Genomic DNA, 18,968 nt, shown 5'->3' with positions numbered 1-18,968 from the left:
TTAGGGTGCAGTCTGGACACCTGCAGCATGAGACTGGGCTGCCTACGCACTGACTGCCCCCTTGCCATGTGCAATGTCCCATGCTCCAACCCATAATTTGAAGGTGATGATATGGCCACTGCCCGTAACAAAATAGATAGAAATCAGCTTGGCTGAAAATGTTAAATTCTGGTCAAGTCAAGCCTGTAAAAATTCAGTTGCTGTCTGCTGGAATAACTTATTTCATGTAGGGCTGGGCAATAAATCAAATTCATTTGATTAATCGTTATGAAAATCGAATTGTTGAAAATTTGCTAAATCGTGAAATCTAATTTTGTCTTCTGGATTATTCAAAGCTGTTGTTTTTAAGGTCTGTTACATTCAGATGTTATTGTGAGTTGTAATTTTGCACAAGCAACTGAATGCCGGATGGTTGCAGGACATGCTTCAAATAGCTACCAACTACTTAATTAATTTGTGGCAATTAAGCACAAATTAATAAATAAAAGCAAGCAGGCCGAGAAAAAAACGTAGAAAAAGAGCTCAAACATAAAAATAATGTTTTCGTGCAATAAAACAACATTCAAAAAAGTGATTTTGATAACAAAATAACAGTTTATTGCACATAAAAATAAACAATTGGCTGGTCTGACTGCAGCTTTGCCGCAGCATCAGTCGTCCAGGGGTCATCGCTCGACGGTTGCTCGTTGCACTTGCTCGACGAACAAAGTGTCATTCCTTGACGTGCAGCAATTCGATCGCCGCCCTCATGCTTTGATGAGAATGCGCCATCTAGTGGGCCGCAAAGTAATTTCAGTTTTGTAACCGCGACCGCAGCCGCAGACAGCTTTCAACTGAGGCTTTGTACACATGGAGCAGGGTATTTTTTAAACAGAATATTTCACCCCTCCCTATGTAGAAAAAAAACGATCTGTAATATTGCCCTGTAGTATTGTGCTAAATTCCTTCCTAATCCTCCGTATTCTGTTTAGCCACGCTGCTGTCAGCATGTTGTGGGGTGGGGCATGCGGTGCGCAAGGCTACTTAAGGTTACTGGCTGCACGCAATCGGCGAGGCTGTTCCAAAATTAGAAAGAGCATCACGGCTGCACTTGAAGCTCGCAAATATCTTGCATCTAATAACACCAAAAATATGCAGGAAAGTAATGAAGCACGTCGGAATTTCATATTTTCTTCTATTCCCGGGTTTTGTTTTGCGCTCAGCCCTTGACATTTTTGTCCAAATGGGAGCACAGATCGCAGGGCTTAAATAAAAAAAATCCTGAGCCTGAACTTTTTCCGAGGAGTGGTGTTCAACGTGCTTATTTGTTGTTCGGCCGACATCACGCTATTAATATTCGATTCGTCGCCATGGATGGATTGAGCATTTGGGAAACTCATGAAATTCCCAATGGCCAGTCCTCCCCAAATGTCAGGTCATCTCTTTCATTATCCATTTATATTATGTACAAGTACAGTATAGCACTGCGGGTTGCAGTCCCCTCTAGTGCTGCAGCTATCGAATATTTTGGTATTGAAATATCCTACAGAAAATTCTATTGAATAATCAGGTATTTGGATAAAAATAATATTTTTGCATGATGTAAGAACAATTATGAATACAGAAGACATTAAAAATATATTTCCACTTACTAATGATCGACAAACTTTCATTTCTAGATAATAAATTTCTTCTTTTTTTTTAACTTAAATTTAAATTGTGCTTAACAGCAACATTATTTTCCTCTCTTTCGACAAATCTCCCCCCATGGATTTTGGAATGACCTGGTAAATATTAGGCAACCTCCTTCTCTACCCACTTTTAAAACACATCTTTGTTCTTTGGCGTTTGACTCGGCATGAGACTCATCATTGTTTCAATGTTTTATGGTGCCTGCTGTATTTTGTTATTAATTGATTTATTTTATTTACCTATTTACTTATATACTTGTGTTATTTTATTGACTTTTTCATTTACCCACTTAAGATAATTATTAATTTATTTGGTGTTATTTTTGTTTTACCTGTCTTTATTCCACGACTGATGTTTACTCCATGTACAACACTTTGTATGAAATGAAATTCCGAGTTGAGCAGTTTTTGGTCTGTGAGACAAAGTGACGTCAGAACCACAGTTGTGATTTTGCCGACCATCAAATGCACAATTGAGTGAGCTTGGTTTATTAAAACTGATCTCTAGTAACGACAACAGTGTCCGGCTGTCAGCATCAAAGTGTGCAATCATCACATCGATTAATTAGCCTGCCTTTGAAAAGTAGTCCGATGACTAGCTTCAGCCACTAGCACCGTTAGCACGCTAACACTGTAGACGCCCTAAACACTGGCAAACAGGCTCTGTGCAATAAATTGTCAGCGTAATTAAGTCTCCTTTTAATGCCCTTAATTGGCGATCAAACGTGATTTCTGTACGAAGTTGTTTTGTTGACGTTGCTCGCAATTGTTTACGCCGGCAATAAGAACGGCAGACACACGTTCTGCAGGACGAGTCAAGTCATCTGTTGCGCAGAGACTGGCAAAACGCTCCCGGGAAAAACTAACAAAATAAATGCGTTCATTGGCATTGCGCTCCACATATTACTTGGTATGGGAAGGTTTATTTTGAAGTTGGCCTTCTCTCCGCATTGGCGGTGTTTTGCCAGACGTGTCAAGTATTCCCCACATGTATTTGTTTACTTTGGTGGATTTGTCATTGCGCTAGTGGCTCTTACGCGGAAATCCGGCACCGTGCTGGAGTACTTTTAAGCCCTGAGATCTCATGGGGGTCGACTTGATTACGCAATAGAGTCCACTTGCAAAAAGCACAGTGAACCGCAACAACAAAAAATAAAGTTTCCCGAGCAAATCACTGTGGAGCAGTCCCACTGTCCCAGAGATTGAGAATGTGCTGAAGTCCCTTGAGTGAATCACAATGATCAACCTGGTTGCCTTGTTTGTTTTAAAATAATAATAATAATAAATAAACATAAACGCACAAAAAAACGGAGAAGTGGATTCCGGCTTGTTGGGCATCTTATTGGGTGTCAGTGTTTACACATAAATAAATGTCATTGATGACCACATTGTATCATGTTATTTGATAATGATGTTTTAACCTTAATTAGATTTAATTTAGTTATTAAATACAAACAATAATAAGTCAACATAAATCCTAATTTTTGAATAGGCCCTGGGCCATTTTTCACAGGAAAAGTTGGAGCCCAAGGTAACAAAGGTTAAGAACCCCTGCTCTAAACCAGGCTAGTCAGACGACACTCCCAGTTCCAACCTACACTTCCTCCTCCTCTTCTTCTGCAACAAGATCCTTGCGTGATACTGGCTGCCTCCTGCTGGCCGTTTCTTTTAGATAACATTGCAGTCAAACCTAATCCTTTAGTCAGAAGCTGCGCCAGACTATCCTGTACACTCTTGCATAAAAATAGCTTATGATGTATAGATGCATCATATGTACATGGTGACTATGACGCTAATGACGTATCGATACGTCATATGTAATGAAAGAGTTAAGACCTGCAGGGTGAACGTAGCTTTAAAGTTGCTGGTGACTGGATCAGCTATAGCTGCAAACTGGCAATTTCCATCTGGGAGAGCATCTTGCTGCTCTGTCATTGAGGAAGAAATGAAGGATTTTGACACGGTCTGGGTGGGTATAGGAAGTTGGGAAGTTATTTGTCTTCTTTTTATGGCTGTTGAATGGAAAATATTTATTTCTACATTTTTCCTGACTATGTGTGACACTGGTGATATCAGCCACTGAAAACTAGAGCTGGGTATTGCCAACAACCTCACAATATGATGCGTATCACGATACAGGGGTCACGATACATATCGCCATACATATGTATCCCAATACACGGTCTTCAAGGTGATACGTATCACGCCATTTTACATTAATATACATGCATTTTTATTATAACAGTTTACCTAAATTATATATTTATTATGATGGATGGCAAAAATATTTTTGTTAGCAGCGGAGAAAGAGAGGTAACTCTATGAATCTAACTTGGTCGGTCCCAGGTTTATCACAATGAATCTTGCATTTTTCTCTGTCTCCGCCTCTTTCAGCCACACATGACATTTGATTTCCTCATTCATATTGTCAGCTGGCGAGTTTTGGCTTAACATAGTTCTGCCATCTGTTATTTAATTTAAAAAAAAGTCAATAGGCCTAAACTAAAAGTCCACTTTTTTCATGAACATGGTATGTCCTTTTGACAATAATCCCGTTGATAAAGATGTACTCTAAAAAGAGCCAAATTAAGATTTAAAAATGAATGGTTGACCAACTTAATAAAATTGCTTCAATTGGTAACACACAATTGAATTAAATGAATCCAAAGTGAATATATTAAGTTTAATGAACTCATAATGAATACTTTGGATTAATTAAATTGTGTGTTACCAATTGAAGCAATTTTATTAAATTGGTCAACAATTCAATTTGTTATCTTAATTTAGTTCAACAATTCTCTTTTTAAAGTGTGCAGCATTACTGCGCAAGAGATTAAATATTTGTTGTGAGTTAGTTATCAGCCGCGCATAGATGTTCTGGCATTTACAGACAGTTATCTTTTTGAAGGATACGGTGAAAGTTTTAGATCTTTGAGTTCATCTCGTAAAAAATGGGAGCAAACAAGTGCTGCGTTTATATTTTTGTTGAGTATATACAGTATTATATAATTTTATCCATCCCTAAACATGACTTCATCTTTTGCTAATGTGTTTTAATGATTAGTAATGGATATTTCTTAACCATGAGTTAATTATTAGTTAATATTTGCAAATTATTGGCTCATAATTCTTAAATAGCTGCAAATTATTAGTTCATCATGAGTTAATAATTGCTCATCTTAACTTCATCTGTTGCTAATGCATTTACAAATTAACTATGAATTTGTAATTTATTCCTAATTTTTTAACTCATTCACTCCCGGCCAATTTCACTAAAACAATCCCCGTCACTCCTGGCTGTTTTACTGGATTTTGACTGATTTTGCAAGGCCCAAATATTGTTCTATTGCTATAAAAACATGGAACCTACCAAAAAAAAGATTAAAGTCTCTTCTTTTATCAGGATGAAAAGTGTATTTCTATTGGTTCCCGTGTTGCAGCAATTAGCATTAGAATATAGCTAAGTTTAATCATTATTCACAAATCTATTTAGAATTGTGAGTAATTGAGTTTTTTTTCAACATGGCCCTGGTTCACCTCCTATGCTCTGCTGCCGCCTGCTTGCCGTTTGTGTAATAACTACCATTGCTTTAGGCGACCTCTTCAGGTCAAAGCCTGCATCAAAGCCTTCTGTATGCTCTAGTATAAAAATTGAAAAAAACATAAAAAATGTACAAATACATTTTTGGGACCATAGCAATATTTAAAATAGAACGGTTTTTTATATGTTTTTGGGAGCAAATGAGTTAATGTTTAGAATTTATTAGTTTATTAGTTCTCAGGACTTCAGCTTTAACTAATGTATTACAAATGGTTGACAAACAATTTTTATTATAAAGTGTTACCGTAGGGTATTCACATTGCCTTGCGAAAACAATAGCCTCCCCCCCTTTTGAGCTTTTTGACAAATCACAATTAGTGTGGAATGAAATTCATATGATATTTATTTTTTTTTTTTACTACAAGTTAATAGTTGAAAAGTAGTGTGTGCGAAATTATTCATTTTTTTCTCAGAGTACTGACTGATGATTTCTGAATGACCCAATGTTGGTCTAAATGACTGATGATGATAAACAGTGTCCACCAGACTCCAAAAGGGTTGGTACTCTAAATTGCTGCTTCAAGGCATTGTCACAAACAACAGGATTTGCCCTCCCACCTTAAGGTGGATGGTGGCCACTCTGTCGTCCACTGCAGCAAATCCCAATGTATGGGTACTGATCCTGAGGGGCAATAAGTATACCCACACCTTCTCAGCGCCTCTCACTATGGGCAGCTCCAGAGTGGAATAGAGTCAAACCCCTCTCAAGAGGACTGGTACTAGTGCCTAAGATGTGTGTCGAGATAAGTCCAACTACATGTATATTCTCGACTTTGCCCTGATGGGCCCCAAGGGTGAAGCCCTAGCAACCATTGAGCCACACACTTCCAAGCCTGGCTCCACATAGTGGCCCCGAAGCCCCCTGTCATGCTGAGGGAAATTGTCCGTTTGTTTTGATCATCATGGGGTTTCTGAACACTGCTTAGTCAGGTCTGTTTAACAAGGGTGATGCTTTCAAGGGCATAAGGCTTCAAACAACTTGGCTCCTAGGATCATTTGGGACACACAAACCCCTCTTCCATGAAAAATAGACCACCCGGGTACTGTAGGAGTGTTGTAGCAACAGTTGTTTTAAATAGGACCATAGCGACTGTCCATTTTCATTGAGGCCAAAGTTTGAATACTTCTTTAAAGCTAGCACAACTTGCTATAAATCACAATAAATCATTCACAAATGTGGGTCACATACTTGTAATGCATAGCAAATTTATCCAGGAATCTTTCTTGTTTTTACCGGTTTTTTTTTCCTTTTTCTTCAGTTTTAAGTTTGACAGGATGGAGTTCACATTAAAATTGGAAAAAGTAATGAAATTGCAAATTTACTCACAAAAGGACTTCATTCACTCTTTGCTTATCCTGTTTGGGATCTAATTCTTACGTCATAAAAGCCTGGCATTTTAACGTGGCATTTTAACTGGTGCCCACACTTTGTGTACAAATATTTCATTCTTTGTGCATTATGTTTCAACTAGTCATTCATTTGTCTACATTAGGGGTGCCAAACTCATATTAGTTCAGGGACCACATGGAGGAAACTATATTACCAAGTGGGCCGGATCGGTAAAATTATGGTATATAATTTAAAAACAATTGTCGTCAATTATACGCAGATTTTCGATATTTGCGAGCCAGCCCTAAATTGCAGGGCGCAACTGTAAATATATTGCCCCCCCCCCCCTCCCCCAATAAAAAAACACAAATGCAAATATGTAATATGTAAAATGACATCTAAAGCAATTCAAAAACAAGTTGCATTGCTCATCTGAGGATTGCTTGTGAAATTACGAATTGATATGCTTTGATTGTGGCCGGCTGATGAATTGGTCCGACATTATTCATTTTTTTAACTTTACAAAATTGTCTCGTGGGCCGGATTAAACCCCTTTGCGGGCCTGATTCGGTCCGCGGGCCGTATGTTTGACACCATTGGTCTACATACTGGAAAGTAAACTCAATTCACAGACTTTACCATAAGGCACACTTAAAAGTCTTACATTTTCTCAAAAATCGACCTCGCACCTTATAATGATAAAATAAGTTGTGCCTTTTCTGTGCACCGAATTCCAAAATCTGTCAATGTTGTTGTGCGACTTTGGTAAGCACAACACTTGACTGCTCCCACTGGCGCCAACACATTTTTTATCGGGATGACCCGATAGGTACATTTTATCCGATAAAAAAGTCTGATTTATTAAAGTCTGCAAACTGTTTGCAATGCGAGCAGTCACAGCTCACAATAGATGACCACGTTGCTCTGCTTACGTCATCTATCGCGCTCTTGCTCTTGCAGACCCGATCGGGAAACCCCCCCCATAAAAAAACAGACCAAGCTGGGCCGCCGGCCTTGTGAGGCCCACACTCGTAGCAAACTAGCACATAGCAATCAACATGTCCTCACCAGTTGGTCTTTTTTCTCCATTACAGGAGAGCAAATCATGTTCAACAAGGATTCCAATTCTGAGAGGGGGAAAGAAGGCTACTGCTCACTGAAAATCTATCATTGCGGCAAAGCCATTTTGAACAAACATGAAGCGGCAGCTAATGGCGCTAAGCTAACAACAACAATGTGTGTGATTGTCCCCATTTGGCATGCGTTTGACAACTATAAAAACATTTCCAAACACGGCGAAAAGGCTAAAGCCATTAACGCCAACGTTATGGCATTCACTGTGCTAGACAACCAGCCATTTTCTGTACCAAGCCGTCGCTTCTTTCACCAATGTGTCCCTTCCTGTATGATGTTACCACTCATAACACTTGATCAACAACAACGGACTACACTTATGTTTCACCACAGTGAAGGGGTGGGGGTTTCCGAGGATGCGTGTCATACTGTATGCACTTTTGTCTATTTATTAGATTTAGATTTTTCTGAGTTAAGTTTGACCTACGTCAATGCATATAATTTTACCTACCGTTCACCTACCTCATCCTCATGCACTATTGCACTTATGGTGAATGCATTTCTAGTGCATACATACATGAATGTTTTGTTTTTTTAGATAAATAGTTAAGTTCTGTATTAATTTTTTTAGGATTTTTTTTGTTTTGAGTGATTATTTCGGAAGGTAAATGTTTGGCCTGTGAGTGTTTTTGCAAACGTTATACAGCAAAAGACCGCAAATATTTGTATGATATCGAATGAAAATAAATAAACATTTGAAAGTGACAAATTTACTTGCTGTTATAATCAGAGCTACTAAAATAAAATAAAAATGTATTCCTGGACGCATAAATTGCAGATTCTATGAAGACTATATTAAATATAAAACCATAAATTTATCGGTTATCGATATCTATCGACCATACAAAGCAGGAAATTATCAGTAATCGTATCGGTTGAAATTTTTCATATCGTGCATCACTAATTGCTTATATACAGGAAAGGCGGATGTGATTGAGGTAGGCATGCGGGAATGAAGATTTGCTTGTGTGTGAATGAGGGCTGTGGAGTGCACATGCGTAGGTACAGCCGCGGGAGAAAGAGGAGAGGAAGGAGGCAGAAGAGAGTTGAGGCTATATGTACTCAAATGTGGAGATGAAACGAGAACGTGAATAAAAGAGAGATAAATCACCAGACTGCAGTGCAACCTCCTGTCTCCTCTAGTTCATTTAGTCTATCCCGTTTGGACCTCGCCTTTTTGGCAAAGTGCGGCGAACACTATCCGCAGAGACGACTCGTACTCTGGCCGTGTGATCAACCAGGAACGGATAACAACACTATACTGCCAGTATTTGCACAATGCAAAAAAACATTGGTTTGGCTAAGGACCCCCGAAAATGGCATCAGTGAAGAGACATGCTTACGGGGCACAATTCCAACTGCAAGCTATCAATTACGCAGTTGTACATGGGAATAGAGCAGCCGCCAATCGCTGGACATGGGCATGAACTGGGCGTTTAGAGTGACGTTTGAGGGATGGCAACACACTTTCACCAAACTGGGAGGCAGCGCCAGGCGAGTTTGGCCACCGACTGATCAAAAATAACATGAGTACATTGAACAAAGTACAACCGAATTCACTGTTTTGCTCCCGTTTACTTTTTAAAACATACAGGCATGCTAAAATATACGGTGGCATGCATGCATGCTACCGTTTGTTTTTAGCATGCATGCACCCAATAATGCTTTATGTATGGGTTAAATACAGAAATAGCACCCGTAACTGAGACTGCGCCTTTTAATATGTTGCGCCTTTTGTTTGCGAAAATACGATAGGAGACAAGATACACATCTTTGCATGCCATTTAATTTCTTGCATGCACTATGGATTCTGAAACATTGCAAATGCACCCACTGTCAGATTAATGAAGCTTAACACATCAAACACTCACCTTCAAAGACTGATTGTTTGTCGTCATCGGAGCACTGAGTTTGGCTCAACTCTCCCAGCTGTTTATTACTGCTGCGGCTTGGAATGAAAGCCTGAATGTTAAAACAGTAGCTTTCTCCTTGATCCAGATCAGTCAGTTCTATTACACTCATTTTTGAGATGAACACTTTCTGAAAGCAAAGGATGATGAGAGAAATAATTAATTCATCATTCATTTTCAATTTATGCTGAATTTGATGACTGATGAAATTTACCTTGCCAGAGCTCTTATTTTTACGATAAGTAACTTTATAGTATAGTTTCTCTAAGAAAATGTCTCTGATGTTCAGCTGGCGACCATCTTTAAACAATGCAGTGAGTGGCTCAGTCACAAACAGTGTAGTCTTGTTTTTGTAGTTGCTCACCTCCAGCTTGAAATCAGGTCTACCTATATCAGCTGGAAAGAAAACGCTGATCAGATGTTACTTGTTGGCAGAAAAAGTAATGATAGCTTAACTCTTTGACTGCCAGACGTTTTCAGAAAAGGGATGCCGTCAGTGCCAGCCAATTTAAGCATTTTGACTGATCTTTCAAGGTCCACAGAAAATTTTGTGTTTGGACTATGGAAACACACAACCAAATGAAAGATTGGACTCTAATCTTTCATCAGAAAAAAAAAGTTTGTTTCTACCTTATTCCGTTTTTCAGTAATCAACAATAGAAAATGGTTAGTTTCACCCAAATGCTCTGTTGTGAAACAAAAAACGGAAAAATCAAGCTTTTTGTGAAACGATATTATTTCATGCACTCTAGTGAATTTGACACCTTTTTTTCCCATGAATGATGCCACAAACACGTAAACAGTGCTTTACTTCTGTAAAACACTACCACCAACAATGAAAAAGTGTTTTTTGATAGCAAAATATGTTTATTTACATTCAACAGTGTAACAATTTGACAAAACAATTTGGCAAACTATTTACAAATGTGTGCAACTGTGGTACTATTTACAATTGTGTGGATGTTTCAAATACAATTTTTCTTTTTGTAACACTCCCCTGCGTGCAAGGAGACGCAGCAGGATTTGCACAACAGATTAGTTTTACTGCGATTGCAGACGCTACACTTTTTTGCTGGCTTTTTTTTCCGGGGAATAGCAAGTATATACTGCAGTGTGTGTTTGGCCATGTTGCCATCAAGTCTACTCTCAGGATCATGATACGGTGACGTTACGGTGTTACGTCTGGCTTCCTCATGTCCTTCAGTTCCTATACCGGGTGGTTGATCCATCTTAGCCGCTCCACTCATGGTGGCATCGTAGTCCATAACCAGTGTCTTCTCCGTGATCAGACTGTACCCACTCCTCCGATGAATATGCATTGGACTCGGGGCACTCTTTGTCGTCCGATTGAACGTCCTCCTGAGCAGAAGTGCTCGGTTGTGCTCCGCGTTTCCCGGCGTTAGCATCGCTAGCCGGTGAGGCTTTGACGTGATCATAGCCGCCGCGTCAACGCTTCCAACTTTAGCGTCAACCTCGGAGTCACCATCATCATCATCATCGTCATCAATGTGCTCTTTAGCATTGGTCGATGCTTTTCGTCTTTGAAAAAAATGCTCAAGCGTGCACTGCTTGCAACCGGTTGCCATTATGGCTTCCTCAGCCATTGTCCCCTCAACACTCAAGCTCCGCCTCACGTCTTCTACTGACGCCTACCCAATCTTGTCCAAAGAGAGTCATCGCTGCCATCTAGGGGCCAAAAATAGGCATTATACTAACTAGATCTGCTTGATACTTTCAGCACAGCTGGCCAAGGCTTTCCTCCACCAGTTTCCCCCCCCCAAAAAAAAAAACTTGGTGAACGTCTTTTAACGTCTTTGGCGCTCCTCCGTAGGTTTTTACTAAACGTTATTTAATGTTTTTGGCAGTCAAAGAGTTAATGTTTGACCTCCCATAAATTGTCAGTTTTAAAATGTTACCAGTTTGAACATGAAAACGTTATCAAACACGTGTCATGATCTGTGCTGTAGTCCTGTGCTCTCAGGTAGTTTTGTGTTTTGCTTGCAGCAGCAGCCTGACTAGTGGGCGAGCCCCAGGAGACACACACCTGCAGCCACTTCTCAATCAGTAAAGTGTGTATATAGAGGCAGCTGAAGTCTGAGTCACTTGTCGGACCATTCAATTTGCTCACCTCCTTAGCTCAACTGTAGTCGCTACTTCCTGATCCTTGACCGTTCTTGATCTTGCTTCCGTGTTTTTCTGTAAGTACTTGACTTGTTGATTACTGTTTTGTTTTTTCTTTTGATTATGTAGAGTTCCGCATTTTGACGTGCGCTTTCTGTTCTTCTCGTTCCTTGAATTTGCAAGCAATTTCAGTTGTACTTTGTTTATTGTGTGCTTTTTGTGTAGAATACATTTTTGTGTTCCTTGTGTGTCTACATTTTTGGGATCCACTGCTTACACGTAAGAGAATGGTCCGACCATGGATCCCGTAAAAAACACTTAAAATATGCCATGCCCATGCGCCATGAACAATCCCTGACTGAGCTTAGGGAGGCGGTAGCCATGTTAGTTTCCTGGTTTGACGCTTTGTCCGTCCACGTAATTTCGAGGGGCAAGCCCGGAGGAATTCCTCCGGCACCCCGTTTGGCCGCTTCGGATCCGGTAGCACACAATATCCGCAAACAGTTTACCGTACCCGTCTCGTTATGGTGGTGAACCCGGGTTATGCTGTTAATTCATTCATCAGTGTTCATTAATATTCGATCAGCAGCCACTCACGTACTCTAGCGACAACGCGAGAGTGGCATACAGTGAGCCTGCTTATTGACAAGGCAGCCACTTGGGCTGTGGCGATCAGCAATGCTAAACCTGAATTGCGCACGTCACTCCCAGACTTTCTCACTGAATTTGTGTGTTTGATCACCCCGTTAAGGGCAAAGAGGCTGAGAGTCTGCTACTAGATTTTACTCAAGAACATTTATCTGTAGCCGATTACTCCGTCCAATTCTGCATTTTGGCCGCCGAGAGCAGTTTTGGTGAGCTCGCCCTTTGTAGCGTGTTTTGCAGAGGACTGAGTTCACAGGTCAAGGATGAACTGGCAGTTCGCGATGAGACCACGGACCTGGAAGAACTCATCGCTCTTGCCATTAGGCTGGACAACCGAATGAGAGAGCAATGTCGGGAGCGTGTCAGCACTCCACCTAGGCACACCGGAGCCAGCCCACGACCACCCATGAGGAGCTGGGCATTGCCGACTCCTCTTCAGAGTATGCGCAAAGGACTCCGGCACCAGAAGCGTTTTTTTTTATGTAAGTCGGTGGTGGTGGTCATCTGACCCAGGCTGAACGGTTGCGCCGCATCCAGACCAGGGCCTGCTTCTGTTGCAGTCAGCTGGGACACAGAGTCTCCTCCTGCCCGGTGCGACCGCTGCGCCCCTCTGGCCCTTCCACAGCTTTGAGGGGGCAACGCCAGATGGAGGGATTGACGGCCGCTTCCAGCGACAGTCACCTGTGTGAGTACACCTAGGACGATACCGAGACAGTAAACTTGAACATGGATTCAAACACCAAGAGACTAGAACTGCCCGGTGAAATCACAGGTTTTGGACACCACGCTAGAGTTATTGCATTGATTTGACTCAGGTTCTGATGCCTGTTTTGTTGACCCGGGTCTCGTTAGTTCTCTTAAATGTCATATGTTTCTACTCCGTAACCCTCGTCGGGTTTGGGATCTGGCGGAGGTGACGCATCACAGCTCCCCTTAACGTTAAGTTGTCCGGTAACCATGTAGAGATGCGACGATTCCTTATTATGCCCTCGACTGCTGCACCGGTAGTATTGGGGTTGCCATGGCTAAAGCAACACAACCCCAACATAAATTGGGACATCCCCGCCATAGAACATTTGAGTGTTTTTTGTCATTCCCCTGCCCCGACAGAGAAGAGCCCTGAGGTGATTGATTTAACTAAGCTCCCCCCTAAATACCATGATGTCGTAAAGGTTTTTAGCAAGGACCGTGCCCTGTCCTTGCTGCCACACTGTCCCTATAACTGCGCCATAAATCTGGTTCCCAATGCTACTCTACCAACCTCAAAGCTTTACCAGGTATCTCAGCCTGAGCAATCAGCCTTACACGAATACATATCTAAGTCACTTGCCGCCGGGTTAATTCGTCCCTCTTCCTCACCAGTTGGTGCTGTTTTTTTCTTCATCGATAAGAAAGACAAGACCCTGCGGCCATGTGTAGACTACCGGGGTCTTAATGATATTACTATTAAGGATAAGTACCATCTGCCATTGCTAGACTCGGTCTTTGGTCCGCTACAGTCTGCTACAATTTTTACAAAGCTAGAGCTTCGAAGCGCATATCACTTGGTAAGAGTTAAGGAGGGGGATGAGTGGAAGACGGCGTTCAAGACACCATTGGGACACTTTGAACACCTGGTTATGCCATTCGGTCTTACTAATGCCCCCGCAGTGTTTCATAGACTGATTAATGACATTCTACGCGACATGTTGAATTTTTTTTGTTTTGTCTACCTCAACGATATACTGATATTTTCTAAGAATATTGAGGAACTTCGCCACCACGTTCGAATGGTGCTTCAGCGTTTGCTGGAAAGCCGGCTGTATGTTAAGGCAGAGAAGTGTGATTTCCATGCAGAATCGGGTTTCGTTATTGAGAAGGGTAAACTGCGAGCCAAACCTGCCAAGATTCGGGCAGTAGTTGAGGGGCCTACTCCAGCCACTCGCTAACAATTGCACAGATTCTTGGGTTTTGCGAAGTTCTACCGACGTTTTATTAGAAACTACAGTCAGATAGTATCACCCCTGACACGACTTACCTCCAGTAAGACAACCTTTAAATGGTCCTCCAAAGCAGAGGCAGCCTTTGCTAAGCATAAGCGACTATTTATCTGTGCGCCTGTTCTGCACCACCATAACTCTGATCTCCCTGCCATAACTCTGATCTCCCTGTTATTGTTGAGGTTGACTCATCGGATTCCGGAGTGGGGGCAGTCCTCTCCCAGCGCTCCCCGGTCGACCGGAGGCTGTATCCCTGTGCCTTCTTTTCCTGACGCCTCAGTCAAGCAGAAGCAGACTACGATGTGGGAAACCGTGAACTGCTAGCCATTGTCATGGCTCTCTAGGAATGGAGGCACTAGCTAGATGGCACCAAGGAACCGTTGACCATCTTCACGGCCCACAAGAACCTAACCTACATCGAGACTGTCAAGCGACTGAATTCACGGCAAGCTTGTTGGGCCCTAATCCTCACTCGTTTTAACTTTGTCCTGACCTACCGAAAGAGTTCATCCAATACCAAGCCAGATGCCCTGTCCTTGATCCATGACCCTGAGACAGAAAAGGGGACAGAGGAGACCATCATTTCCGCCGACCGAGTGATGGGGGCACTGCAGTGGGAAGAGGGGTGAAAGGTCCAGGAGGCCCAAGCCAGAGTTCCAGATGGATGTTCGGAAGGGAGGTTGTTTGTTCCGGTCCACCTCCGCCCTGAGGTCCTGCAATGGAGGCACATGTCCAGAATCTTTTGCCACCCTGGGGTGGGGCGCATGTACACCCTCCTTGCCCAGCGATTTTGGTGGCCCAAAATGCATAAAGATGTGGTGGTCCAGAATGCATGAAGATGGTGGACTGGTTGGTGGTACTGTCATTTACTGGCAGTCCTGTGCGCTCAGGTAGTTTTGTGTTTTGCTTGTGGCCGGGTCCCAGGAGACACACACCTGCAGCCACTTCTTAATCAGTAGAGTGTGTGTATATAGAGGCAGCTGACGTCTGAGTCACTTGTCGGACCATTCGTTTTGCTCAACTGAAGTTGATTTCCTGATCCTGTTCCTCGACTGTTTTGCTTCACCTGTTCTTGATCTTGCTTCAGTGTTTTTCTGTAAGTACTTGTTGATTACTGTTTTCTTGCTGCATTTTGTTTGGCGCAAGCACCTTTTGTTTATGTAGACTTCCGCGTTTTGACGTGCACTTTCTGTTCTTCTCGTTCCTTGCATTTGCAAGCAATTTCAGTTGTACTTTGTTCATTGTGTGCTTTTTGTATAGAATATATTTTTGTGACATTTTTTGGGATCCACTGCTTACACGTAACATGTTGTGAGTAACTGTGATCATAGTGACGTCAGTTAGTGTCATTGTACAGCTCAGTAAACCTGGGTTGTAATTTCTCCGTTTGTATTGTAAAGGGTTTTACAATAAGATTAGAACTGAAGATGTATGCTCCTTGTTCATCCATCCACCCAACACACCTTACTACCGCTTATCCATGGTCGGGGTTGCCGGGGTATCAGTTTTAGCAGGGGAAGCCTAGACTGCTTTTGCTCTCTCTGATGGGTTTGTTTTGATTTTTTTTTCAGCCTGATGGCAGGGCAAGTTTATTTCTAAAGCACTTGGCAGGAACTTGGCCACCCCTGATCTAGTTAAAAAAAAAAAAAAAACACAACACATGCTTGTCAAAGTATATGAATAAAACATTAATGGAGCTGGGGATTATAGATGTTTGGCATGAGTGCCGCCCATTAGAGAGGAACTATACATTCTATTCAGCTCTGCATTTGAGTCATACAATAGAAGACTATTTTTTCATGAACAAGGAAGACCGGTTTATAATATTGGAATGTTAGATGGGGGTTGCAGATTTGTCAGATCACTGTGCCTTGAATTTAACATTGGATCTAAACAGGACAATTAAAACAAAAATACAGGAGATTATGTGTTGGCATGCTAAAGAAGCAGCAACTTGTAGAAGATATGAAAATTCAAATAAACAATTACAAAAAAGAATATTGTAATGGAGAAACAGACCCTACAATAATATGGGATGCAATGAATGCAGTAATAAATTAATATCTCACACTCCATACATTATAAAAAATTAATTTGGTGTTTTAAAAATGCTTCTTAAGATTTAGAGGCTCTTGAACAACTGCATAAGAAAAATAATGAAAAACTCAACAAGATTTAAGAAAATGAGGAAAAAATAGATGATATTTTAACACAAGAGGTAGAACTATGAAGGGGGAGCAAAATTAACCAAATCTCTAGCCCGAGGTTTAAGAAATAAACAGCAACTTAACATTATTAGTAAAATTAGAAACCCTAGATCCAAAACTTTAGTATACAAACCTAAAGAGATCGAAAAAGCACTTGAAGATTATTACTCTAACCAGAATCTGCAACTGAAGAGACAATTCAAGAGTTTTTAAATGTATTAGATCTACCAAAAATAGGAGTAACACAAAATTCTGTAATAATTTCCCCAATCATTGAAAAATAGTTAAACAAGATTATTTAAAAAATCAAATCAAGCAAAACTCCCGTGAATTATGGTTTTGATCTGTAAAAAAAGAGCTGATCCCTTTGTTGTTGGCATCATTTAATCATACGCAGCAGAATGGTGAGAAGCCATAATTAATTACTATTATACATAAAGAGGAAAAGATAAAGAGCACGGTGAAAGCTATAGACTGTAGCGATTATTTGGGTTGCCGTAATGGTTTATGAGAAAAAAGACGGTACTGAGGGGAGTTGTAATTTCCTCAGCAACCTCTGGGACACCACGTTGACTTTGCCTGTTTGTAGGAGCAAAATAAACGATGAAAATCCTATTGTCAAGTATTCATAATCTGAAATTACTACTTTAGTTAATCATTTATTATTTTGTTATTTGCTCTAATAAGAGAATTACTAATCCACTCAGTAAACACAAATGATTCGGCACATATTGAATTTCTAGACAACAAATTTATTTAGTGAACACACACATACAGTATATCAGTCACAGCCTAACCTATTAATGGAACAGAATTTAAAAAAGATGTGAATCAAAGATAAAAAGAAAACCTGCAACCTAACGAACTAAGATAATAAGGGAATGAAAAACGTATATAGGGAATAGAGATGGAAGCGTTTTGACCTGACAATCCTTTCACATTTGAATAAAACGTTGCACCAGTAGTATATGGTCAGATTGCAATGAAGGTGCACTCACGGACTGCTTCAGATGCACGGGAGAGAGAGAGACTCGACAAGCGCCGATCCTCAGTTGAAGAAAACTTCGTTGAAGGCGATCTGGGCGGTCGCCGCACGCGCAGCTGGAATGCTGCACTGGAGTCTCTGGCTGATGGTATGGGCGCACGACTGAGGAGCCGCTGCAGGTCTCCGGTTGGTGGCGAGGTGCACGCGCGGCATGGAGGCCGCGGCAGGTCCTTGGCTGGCCACGTCCCGGTTAGTGGTGATGTGCTTGCGCGGTTGAGAGGCTGCAGTTAGTTGGTTTGGGCGCTGCGGGGCGTCTCGGGTGCACGGGTGGAGCAAAAAGGGGTCGCTGGCGCGCAGCGGCTCGGTGCCTAACAGCCGTCGTGGAACCGGGCCGGCGGGGCACTGCGCGATTCAGAGAGCGGAAGGCAGGTGGGTTGGCTCTCTGCAGGAACAGACACGCGCGCTTTGGGGATGCACAGTGTGTCTGTGAGTCGTTGCGTGACGCGTGCTTTCGGGCGCGCTCTGTGGCTGAAGTCCGGGACTCAAAGAAAGAAGCCGTGTGGTCGCTCTCAGCGTGTTCGGCGACCACGTTTCTAGTGATGGTCAGGAGAAGTTCATGGGGCCAGAGGAGAGGGGAAGAGACAGAAGTTCCTTCGCGCGCTGGCTTTTAAACTGTGTCTCAGGGGGCCGGGCAGTAGTCCCGCCCCTTCCGTGCGAGTGAAGCAGACTTGGTCCACTGAGACCAAGCTTTGGAATAACATTTGATAATTTTTTGATCAGAATTGACAAGCCAGATGCTTAATTTATCATTCTAAACACATTTCAAACACTACCGCGATCATAAAGTTATTGGATCCGCTAAGCTTGCTAATAAGCTAAACATAGGTGGCTACATAAATTACACACATCATTAATTTGAGATAGACATACAGGTTGTGTACAAAAATAAAATAAACAACAGAAGTCACTTGATGTCAGTCAAGTACATAGAGTCCGTGTATGTCCCGAATTATGTAGACTTCAGATTTATTAGGAGCGGCAGGATTCTTGAGGATAACCGATAGTGATCGCTGGAGGGCACTGTTATACCGTATAACTTCCCAGGGGCGTTGTTTCCAACAACACATGGCTGATTCCTGTGGATAGACCAGACCATAAAAGATGGTCTAGGAACTGATAAGCAGTCTTATCGCTAGTTTGCTTGCTAAACCGGCTTTCAGGTCTGTAGGCGCTGTGGTAAACGTTTCCTGCGTGTTGTAAAAACTAAATTAAAAGAATCCTTTTTGAACAAAAAAAAATACAGGTTTAAGACACGCATACACATTCCCCAGCGGGAATGTTTAAAAAGGACAAAAAAAAAATTGAGGGTGACGGACAATATTTGTT

At 41.7% G+C, this 18,968-nt stretch overlaps 1 protein-coding gene across 5 annotated transcripts in view; it reads right to left on the bottom strand.

Annotated features, from left to right (window-relative positions):
* Positions 1–18,968, bottom strand: part of f3a (coagulation factor III, tissue factor a) — a 32,015-nt gene that overhangs the window by 3,661 nt on the left and 9,386 nt on the right. Inside the window, exons 4-6 of one of the 5 annotated variants that reach the window (XM_077555174.1) lie at positions 9,860–10,041; positions 9,607–9,775; positions 591–771 (exon numbers count right to left, since the gene is read on the bottom strand). In XM_077555174.1, the coding sequence (XP_077411300.1) occupies positions 596–771; positions 9,607–9,775; positions 9,860–10,041 (527 nt within the window). In that variant the 3' untranslated portion in view covers positions 591–595. Of the gene's footprint in view, positions 1–590; positions 772–9,606; positions 10,042–18,968 lie in introns of those variants that run through there. The other 4 variants (XM_077555176.1, XM_077555175.1, XM_077555172.1 and 1 more) reach the window with 4 other exon arrangements.

The sequence above is a fragment of the Vanacampus margaritifer genome, chromosome 20 (assembly GCF_051991255.1).
Source record: "Vanacampus margaritifer isolate UIUO_Vmar chromosome 20, RoL_Vmar_1.0, whole genome shotgun sequence".
In the NCBI taxonomy this organism is placed as follows: Eukaryota; Metazoa; Chordata; class Actinopteri; order Syngnathiformes; family Syngnathidae; genus Vanacampus; species Vanacampus margaritifer.
Note: the sequence above shows the minus strand (reverse complement) of the source record. Positions and strands in the feature narration are given on the sequence as shown.